We start from the raw sequence: 9,873 nt of genomic DNA, 5'->3' as shown, positions 1-9,873 counted from the left end.
CAGCCTTAATGGCTTCCTTGCAAAAAGCAAACAAAAAAAAAACTTTAAAATAATATCTTAATTATTCCAAAAGTGTGACCCGTAGTGTAATTTTGAGTGGATTTGGTTTAAGTAGGTTCCATGATGCTCTTTTGATTGGATGGAGGAAGAGGAAAATTGCCCCACTACTGCCCAATCACATCAATTTCCAGAAGAAACCAAAATGAACTAATACTTCCAAAAGATTGTCTGGATTTTTAGGTGTTGGTGTTCAGCCATAAGCCTCAATTTTCAAATTTACATTTAAATAATGTCAAAAAACAATGTTGATTTTGCATAACCATTTGAAAGGTTGTCAACCTTGCTCAAGCACACCTGCTTGTAGTTCTCAAGTAATTCTGAATCCGTTGATTAGCTAATTCAGATGTGTTAAATAGAGTTGTAGGAACTTAAGATTGAGTTTGAGACCTCTGTCCTAAACGCAGATTCACTGAAAGAAACCATTTGAAGGATGATGATCCAGGCCACATCCTCATGTCCTGCTGGGGTAAACACATTGTGCTTCTTCATTCATCATAAAATTTGTATAGTGTCACTACTAAACCGAATGAGAAAAGCTAAAAAAAAGAAGCTCTCAAGTGTATTAATTGAATAAAGTGAGAAGTCTTTCGTAGTGCAGAATAGTATTTCACCAAGCCCACAAAGGAGTTTATCTACATTATTTTTATGAATATAATAGAGGGTTTGCACTTACGTCACGGTTTGGTCAGTTACCTGGATGAGCGGCCGTATTGAAGAATGTACTACTGAATACGTTGCTCTGCTAATTTATGCTGTCTAAATCACGGAACACATGTGTGGAAGCTGTTAAATCATATAGAGAAAAACTTAGTGAGCAGGAAAGGGAGCAATATTTTGACAAACTAAAGTTAATAGGTTGTAATATAATTAAGATTCGCCTAATATTTCACCTACCTGACCGGAAATGATAAGAACAACAACGAATGTTGTCAAGAATCTTGCTCTGAGAATCCTGGTTCAGTTTCTCCAACTACAAACACCTTTTGTTCCTCTGATAGTTGCACTCTTCTCCTTGATTTATTCTGTTTTGGCAGTCTGCAGTACTCTAAATTGTTTTCCAGGTCCGACCGATTACCACAGCCCAAAACAAGACATAATTGACCATTTTCAGCAGCAATAATCAGCGAAATTTGCGAGTTCCGTTCTGTTCAGTTGCATTGTTTACATTCATTGTGGCCGATATGGCTGATTGATGACACGGTGTGAAAACACTCTATTAATTGTAATTGTTAAAAGACATTTCGATAATTAATCAAGCTAGTATGACTGTTTACAAGGAGGATTTGGGACAGTTTGGCCTTACAGGTCTGTCAAAATGTATTCAGAACTTTTTTTGATTCAGTTTATCCTTAAAAGTAATTAGACGAAGATAATAGACAAACGCAGAACAAACTACTGTCAAAGAATGATTTTGTTTTATTACCAAATCATACTGTGAAAAATCATGTGAACCAAAATGGCACTTTTAAGCAAAACGACTGCCGCTCCCTATGGCTATACATAAGTTATTCAGTACATTTGCATGTATGCAAGCATGATTGTTCTTCAGCCTGCCAGACCTGATGTTCAATTATCAAAGTGACCGGTCACGTGAGCGGAAATGCATTATACTTATACACAAACACAACAGGCAAGATCTGCTCATGATTTAGGGTGCTTGTGAGTCTTTAAGTTTTAATGTGCAGAGTTAATATATTTAGCTGTTTAAAAAAAAAGAAAAAAAAAGTTGATGACTAAATTTTGCCCTTGTGTAATTCAGTTATAGAAGATATTACATACTTTTAGATTTCATTTATATATCTGTGTGTTAAGAAATGTCATTATTTGCATTGCCGCTGGAAACAGCTGAACACAAGATCATAAAACACAGATGGTGATGTAGCGTGTCCCTCTTGCATTAATGCTTCTAATGTCTTTATTTATAAGGCTTACCAACAATGGCTGAGCAAGTGAAAAACTAATAAATCACTATTTTCAAATGACTTGTCTTTATTTTCCACAAACTCAAATTCTTGTTACAAACATTACATTTTAACTGATTCCACGAGAGAAACGGACCAGTTTTCCACAGGAGAGAATATGCTGTTTTATTGACACTACATGGTCTTATAAAAACCTAAATTGTAAAATAAAACAAACTAAAAGATTAGTAACAAATGATAACAGCTGTTTTGAAATTAATGACATCTGTTGCATTTTCTCAGCATTTGTGTAACACTAAACAATAGGGAAAGGCTGAAATTTAAACCATCATCATCTCAATGTTGCCTGAACCTCCATCTGTGGCTTTATTAGATCGTTCTTTCAGCTTCATTACAAGATTAAACAGTGAAGTAATACAGGAGTTTAAAACAAACAAATAAACAAACAAAAGTCTTTAAGTGTATTTGGTCATTGTGACATGTGACCCTGCAGAAACTACTGATTGGCTGCTTCACAGGCGTCTATCCAATCACTGTACACGTCCACCGGCTCTGAAAGATCTGAGAGAGTGATTAAGGACAAGACCGACATCATATTAAACATATAATCCACCCAAAATTAGACATTAACTCACCCAGATATAAAGGAGTTTGTTTTTTAATCTGAACAGATCTGGAGAAATATAGCATTGCATCACTTGCTCATCAATGAATCCATTGCAGTGAATGGGTGCCGTCAGAATGAGCTGATAAAAATGTAATCCTCAACACTCCAGTTCATCAACTAACATATTATGAAGTGAAAGTGAAGTTTTTTTTTTAACTTCAAACTGTTGCTTATGACTAAAATACAAGTCATCTATCTAAAAGTAGTCTGATCTGAATCAGGAGAGAAATATGAAGAGATCAAACACCGTTTACAAGCGAAAACGGTTCACAAATGTGTCAGTGGAATGGTTTTGATGATTTTAAGAAACTTGACAAACTTTTCACTTCACAAGATGTTAAGTGATGAGTCATGTGGATTCCTGGTGGATTATTGTAATGTTTTTATCAGCTGTTTGGTCTCTCATTCCGATGGCACCCATTCACTGCAAAGGATCCATTGGTGAGCAAGTGATGTAATGCTACATTTCTCTAAAACTGTTCTGATGAAGAAACTATTTTTATTTTATTTTTTAATGCACTATTTCTTTAATAATATACATCATGCAATAAATACATGCACTCATACTCTCATAATTTATCAAATTTTGAGAAGGATACAGGTTATTGGTGTCTGGAATTCCTCTAGACACACAGTACATGATATTATCCCAGTATTTCGACTTCGTTCCCTGCAATAAAGTAGGTTGTGCATTAGTAATTGATTTGTTAAATCCAAAAGATCTTTAAGTAAAACTTGAGGAGTTTCATTCTTACATCTTAACATCACATGATTTCTCGTGGTTACAGAAAGGGCAGGTAAACTGGGTGTCCAGGTTTCCCGTCATCTTTTTCTTGGGAGGGGGTTTTCTCTTTGACTTTCTGCGTCCCATGTTTTGCTTTACAGAGAAAAAGGCACAAATAAAATCAGACTAAATGTAGTAGCAATCTTTAACATTAACTGAAGAAGCTGCTTGTGTCAAATATACACAATAAGCAGAAGCAACAGGCTCTTGCAACCATGAGGTTTACAATATAAACACACCATAGTAACCTTTATGTAATGACATTTAACATCTAAAAAATAGTGTAGAATTCTTGTTTATTCTTTCTGACAACATATTAAACCACCTTGGCCGTGTATTTTGTCTTAAAACTGACAAAGCAAGCAATAATACAAATGTATATTTAACCTGATGTATTTCTAACTGGTATGTTTCTAATGTTTACTTTTCATTTAGATTTTATATTATGCTATGCTATTTAAAGGTGCTCTAAGGCCTTAAGAGTGTAAAGTAAGGCAACATAAGCAGAAAAACAAACAAACACAATCAGTAAAATGGAAATACAATGAAAACCCGCGCAAACCATATGGTCAAAACACTCACGATATATACGAGCATTTAATCACTTGAAAGACGTTATGCATTCGGTGAAAAACAAATTTCTTACCAAACTCCGATTAATATGAAAAGACTCTCGGAGAAAACCAGCACACACCACCTACAAAGAATAAACAGAAGATTTACTTCCGCTCGGTCAAATGACCCTTCAGTTTAAAAGCGGGTCGGATCTGAGCGCCCTCTAATGTCAAACACCAGAACTACAACAGAATTCAGAATTCAGTTTGATTGGTGTGAGAAAAAACAATATAGAATTTTAGTGAATTCCATTGTGTGCATTATTATATGCACACATATAATATATATTATATGCAAAATTATATATTTTTTCCCCAAAGCAATTATTTTTATGCTCTTATTTTATAAACGTGTTGCAAAAGTGTTGCTTCGGTTTAAATGAAGATCCGCTCTGACCCCTACCGTTAAACATCAAAACTGCAATATTATCCATTATTAGGTGACTATGAACAAACCGTAATTTATTTGTTATAATAAAAGTAGTGCTGTCAAACGATTAAGCGCCATTAATCGCATCCAAAATAAGATTTGTGTACATAATATGTGTGTGTGCGGTGTATATTATATATATATATATATAAATACACACACAAACTGTATATATTTTAAAATGATTTACATGTATTTACATGTATATATTTATATTCATATGATTTATATTATATATAATAGATTTAATATAGAACAATATATAAAAAACATAATTTTCTTAAATACACACAGTCTTGAAAAAAAAATTATTTTGGATGCGATTAATCACGATTAATCGTTTGACAGCACTAAAATAAAATAATCTATGTCTATATCATTGTAAGAAGCACTTATTATATACTTACAAACAGATGTTTGATTAATTTGATGAGCAACGATATTCCTTTTAAAAAAAAAAATCTTGACAAATTAACAAAAATGTTCCAGCAGTACAAATACTTTTCATGTTTTTGATACTATCAGTGCTGTTATTTTTAACAAAAACTATTAAAAGTCGTTTTCGGTAATGTAAATAAAACTGAAATACAATATAAACATTAGCTTTAAAACCTAAATTTAATAAACGAGCATTAGACATAGTTTAAATTCAAGTACTAAAATTAGTATAATTTGAATAAAATAAACTATATATATATATGTGTGTGTGTGTGTGTGTGTGTGTGTGTGTGTGTATAATATTATAAAAACTAATAAAATGACAAAATTACTAAACTACTAAAATTAATACAAGTAAAAGCTAAATAAAGTGCTACACTGTATACACATACTAAATAGGTTTAGTGTTATAACAGATTTAGTGCTATTAACGCTATTCTATTTGTATTACTGATTTCATTTTACTTATATGCTTAAGTTAATAAGTGACAATTTTGGATGGACTTTAGAAGCACAAGTCTTGCGCCGTGATTGGTTGACAGACGTCCATATATTTAAATAATAGAGCGTGATTGGATGGTGTGATCACGGGGGCGGGACTAACAGGGTAAGCGTGACCTCAAGCAACAGGATCATCTGAAATTTTGTTTATAAGATAAGCAGCAGTTTTCTTCGAAAGTGTTTGTAGAAAGACCATAAAAAGACTCAAAACTCGGGTACGTATTTTCTAGAAACCGGCAGAATTCACACTAAGAAGGAAATTGCTTCAGTGTGTCATTGCTTGCGTAACTAACAGAGAAATTGCGTGAATGACTATCACGGAAGTCTTGAAACGTGCTGTTGTCATTTCTTATTAACGGGATAAAAGTAAACTGATGCTTATTATACTAGCCGATTCAAAAGGATAACCGATTACGATCATCGGTAAGGTTTTAGGCGCAAAAACTACAGGCTCTGTGTTGGCAATAGTATGTTGCTCTCGGTCATTTTATCAATGTCAGTCAATACACAAAACTCTTATCAGTACTGACACACTTTTAATGCTTGTGCACGCATAATGCATGTTATATATTATTTGTGAAATGGTATGCATATATGTATATTTAGATTTAAATGAGACTGAATCTTTATGTATTCTGATGCAGATTTTTTGTGACCTCTTTATTTATTTATTTTATTATGATGAATATTATTTTTCAGAAGTGAATTATGGCTACCGAGGGAGACCCAACTGACTTTGTGAAAGTGCTTCACCTTCTAGTTATTTCCTTTACATGGGGAATGCAGGTGTGGGTGTCTTTCATAGCAGGTAAATTAATGTACACAAATGTAAAGACAGTTATATCATCATTTAACATGTCACACATACTTCTAATTCCTCTTTATATTTCCAGGTTTTGTGCTGATCTCCCAGGTATCCATGCACACGTTTGGTCTCGTGCAAAGCAAATTATTCCCATTTTATTTCTATTGTCTGCTGGGTAGTAATGCGGTCAATCTGGCCATATATGCGGTGTATCACCCTAGAGAACTGCTTGACTGGCATGAGGGCATACAGGTGACCAATCAAAACTTTATGCATTCTGCATGATTAACTAAAGAAGTACTTCACCCAAAAATGAAAATTTGCTGAAAATGTACTCCCAGGCCATCCAAGATGTAGATGAGTGTGTCTCATCTGAACAGATATGTAATGTAGCATTGCATCACTTGCTCACCAATGGATCCATTGCAGTGAATGGGTGCCGTCAGAATGAGAGTCCAAACGAGAACTGATAAAAACATTACAGTAATCCACATGATGTCAGTCTATCAATTGACATCCTGTGAAGTGAAAAACAGTTTGTTTGTAAGAAACATGTCCATTTTTATCAGCTTTTTGGACTCTCATTCAGACGGCACCCATTCACTACAAAGGATCCATTGGTGAGCAAGTGATGTAATGCTACATTTCTTTAAATTGGTTCAGATGAAGAAACAAACTCGTCTACATCTTGGAAGGCCTGATGGTCAGTAAGTACTTCAATTTTTGGGTGAACTGTTCCTTTAAATGTGTCTCTCACACTCACACTTTTTTATTTTTCTTAACAGATGACTCTGTTCTTTGTGGCTGTGATCATGGCCGGTCTGAATGCACAGTGGTTTGGTCCGTCTGTCACAGAGAACATGCTGGTCATGCAGGAGATCGAGAAGGAACACGGTCTGGGAAATCAGGTGGGTATGAGCTCCAATAAAGAAGGGTACGCCAAACTCCGTGAGCAGGACCCGAAATACAAGGAACACCGGACCGCCTTCTACCGCTACCATGGTCTGTCCAGCCTCTGCAACCTCATAGGCTTTTTCTCCACTACTGTCAATCTTATTTACCTGGCCCTCCATTTGGGAACTATATGAGTGTGTTGTGTGTCTTTGAGAAAGAGTACAGTCAGACAGATATTTTTAGGGAATGTTCCTGTGTATGTTCACTTTCTTCTGTCAAGACTGTTTTGTATAACAATAATGCTTCTAGTTTTTATACAAGTATGAAAGTAGTGTTTAGTGTTCTTTAAGGTTAAAAGAACAAATTCAGACCTACTGATGTGAGCCAAAAGTGAACTGACGTGAAATAGAGCCCAGCTGATTTTGTATTCACACTAAATTCACACTAAAAGTGGACTCAAATCTCATTTTAGACCATTTTATTTGTGACTGGGTTTCAGTTCAGTTTTCTCATCACTTTCTTTATCTTAATCTTAATCTAAAGCATAATTCTTGTCACTCTCACTCCGATCACTCTCAGACAAAATATAAATTCCTTAATTTTTACATTTGGATCCCATGATGGTTTTTTATTATGTGTAAACATGTCCAGCCATATTAAATTATATTATAGATGTTAACAGTATTTTTCCCTACTTTAAAATGCTTCAAAATGGGTAATTGCACTGAATCTTTTGTTTATAATAAACAGGCTGTCTATTTACACATACGTTAGTGATAATATAGCTGTTTATGATTGTTTAAACAATGTGTTTTGATTTGTTGCTGAACTATGACTATAATTTTTATCTGTTTTTGCCTTAATGCTTCACAATGTGAACAATACATGTATTTTCCCACTAGAGGGCTGTTTGTGGAAAGGTTTGTGGAAATGAGAGGAACAATTTTAGAATTGTCAATCATAAAATGCTGTTTACATTTCCTAAAAGAATGAGTGACACTAAAATAGCAGTGGATCAATTTTGTAAACATGGTGTTTGAACAGCAAAGTAAACTTCCTTTTATCACTGGACATAAAGAAGAGTGCTGTTAAAGATTTAGTGACGTACAAATGTGATTTTGTAGATTTTTCTGCATATTCAAGCCTTTTTTTCTTTTATCTTTAGTGTTTCATACCGTTTTTATCATATTTTCCATTTTAATTATAAGAAAACAAACTTTATTCATGTGTGTTTGTGTCCATTGGGAATCTTGATCACAATCTTGACAGCAAACATGAGTTTTTTGTTTATTTGTTATCCTGAACAAGCATTTATTCAGTTAAGGAAATATGAAACACCTATGCATGTTGAGTTTCAATAAAAAACATAAATACAATTTACTGCAAGGACTCTGAAAGAGTGGTTACAGACATCCAGTGTTGTGAGTGTCTTTATTTGCATTTACTGCTTTCTTACCACAGGTATACAAACATGCTGACCAAACTTCAGTGAGATATACATAAGAGGAAGAGTTGCAAAGTGGAATGGAGTATGCTATCCTAATAAATGTAATTTCATCAATTCTGCTGAGAAAATACTTTTCCTGCTACAGTGATAATACCCTGTTCACAAAAACCTAAACATATTAAAATTAAAAAAGAAAAATCCATGCGTGTGTAATTGTGATCTATTCAGTGCCATTAACAGGCAAAATCAATGAAAATAGGTTTGCATTTCTTAAATTGGAATTTAAATTAGATTATCCACAACTCACCGGATGTAACAACATTATTGGAAATGAAGTGTTTTTTTCACTTAAAAACTTACTTAAATTACTTAAAAAAATATATATATATATATCTGTTGATTATTGTTTTTTTGTTTGTTTGTTTTTTTTTAGATTTATTTATGGGCTTTTTATGCCTTTATTTTACAGGACAGTGTAGAGGAGACAGGAAAGCATCGGGTGAAAAGAGAGGGCAGTGGACTTTTATTGAGTGTTTTCACGACGGGTCATCAATCGGTCATATTGGCGTCACAGAATGTAAACAATGTAACTGAACCGAACGATACTCACGAGATTTTGCTGATTATTGCTGCTGAAAATGGTTATTTATTGTCATGTTTTGGGCTGTACAAATTCCTGTCAGACCAGGAAAAATATTTGGAGTACTATAGTACTGCCAAAAGGACTGCCAAAAGTTATAACAAATCAAGGATAAATCAAGGATAAGACTGCAAAAGTCTGTCTGAGGAACAAAAGGTGCTTGTGGTTGGCCAAACTGAACCAGAATCTTGACAACATTCAAATTTATTCTTATTATTTCCAGTCAGGTAGGTGAATATAGGCTAATATCCCAATTAATACTGCTCGTATGTACCTTTACCACCTATTCACTTTAGTTTGACAAAATATTGCACCCTTTTCTGCTTACTGAGTCCTTCTCTATATGATTTAGCAGCATCCACGCGTTTTCCCCTGAGCTTTAGACAGCATAAATTAGCAGAAAAACATATTCAGTAGTACATTAACCGTGCAATCCACACTGTTGTTTATATCCGAGTATCTCCAATATGGCCGCGCATCCGGGTAACTGACCAAACCGTGACGTAAGTGCAAACCCTCTATTAAAAGTCTATCTATCTATCTGTCTGTCTGTCTGTGGGGATTAATAAAACTTCCAAATTTAAAGACATTTCAAACTTAAAGTTACGTTTTTACTCAAGGGGTTTTATTTAAATCATACTTTCTTACATTCAAATTTACATTGTAATATT

At 34.0% G+C, this 9,873-nt stretch overlaps 2 protein-coding genes across 3 annotated transcripts; one reads left to right on the top strand and one right to left on the bottom strand.

Annotated features, from left to right (window-relative positions):
- Positions 1–2,025: 2,025 nt before the first annotated feature.
- Positions 2,026–4,205, bottom strand: elof1 (elongation factor 1). The gene is made up of 4 exons (XM_051105938.1): positions 4,080–4,205; positions 3,405–3,526; positions 3,249–3,319; positions 2,026–2,543 (listed from the first exon to the last, which is right to left on the bottom strand). The coding sequence occupies exons 2-4, from the start codon at positions 3,518–3,520 to the stop codon at positions 2,479–2,481; spliced, it is 252 nt and encodes an 83-aa protein (XP_050961895.1). The 5' UTR covers positions 3,521–3,526; positions 4,080–4,205; the 3' UTR covers positions 2,026–2,478.
- A 1,291-nt stretch (positions 4,206–5,496) lies between these two features.
- tmem205 (transmembrane protein 205) lies at positions 5,497–8,764 on the top strand. 2 transcript variants are annotated; one of them, XM_051106699.1, is made up of 4 exons: positions 5,497–5,631; positions 6,116–6,224; positions 6,310–6,473; positions 7,007–8,764. In XM_051106699.1, exons 2-4 carry the CDS (start codon positions 6,125–6,127, stop codon positions 7,307–7,309), a joined length of 567 nt encoding a protein of 188 aa, XP_050962656.1. In that variant the 5' UTR covers positions 5,497–5,631; positions 6,116–6,124; the 3' UTR covers positions 7,310–8,764. The 2 variants fall into 2 exon arrangements, with proteins under 2 accessions (XP_050962656.1, XP_050962655.1); XM_051106698.1 differs by lacking the exon at positions 5,497–5,631 and adding an exon at positions 5,698–5,839.
- Positions 8,765–9,873: the final 1,109 nt, after the last annotated feature.

Source organism: Labeo rohita, chromosome 3, assembly GCF_022985175.1.
Source record: "Labeo rohita strain BAU-BD-2019 chromosome 3, IGBB_LRoh.1.0, whole genome shotgun sequence".
In the NCBI taxonomy this organism is placed as follows: Eukaryota; Metazoa; Chordata; class Actinopteri; order Cypriniformes; family Cyprinidae; genus Labeo; species Labeo rohita.
The sequence above is the reverse complement of the archived record's forward strand: the minus strand, read 5'-3'. Positions and strand labels throughout refer to the sequence as shown.

Coding starts and splice junctions, on each gene's coding strand:
- elof1 (XM_051105938.1), bottom strand. CDS start 3,520: ATGGGACGCAGAAAGTCAAAGAGAAAACCCCCTCCCAAGAAAAAGATG. Junction 3,320..3,404: donor AAATCATGTGATGTTAAGAT/GTAAGAATGAAA, acceptor ACTTTATTGCAG/GGAACGAAGTCGAAATACTG. Junction 2,544..3,248: donor ATTCCAGACACCAATAACCT/GTATCCTTCTCA, acceptor TCACTCTCTCAG/ATCTTTCAGAGCCGGTGGAC.
- tmem205 (XM_051106699.1), top strand. CDS start 6,125: ATGGCTACCGAGGGAGACCCAACTGACTTTGTGAAAGTGCTTCACCTT. Junction 6,225..6,309: donor GTGGGTGTCTTTCATAGCAG/GTAAATTAATGT, acceptor TTATATTTCCAG/GTTTTGTGCTGATCTCCCAG. Junction 6,474..7,006: donor ACTGGCATGAGGGCATACAG/GTGACCAATCAA, acceptor TTTTCTTAACAG/ATGACTCTGTTCTTTGTGGC.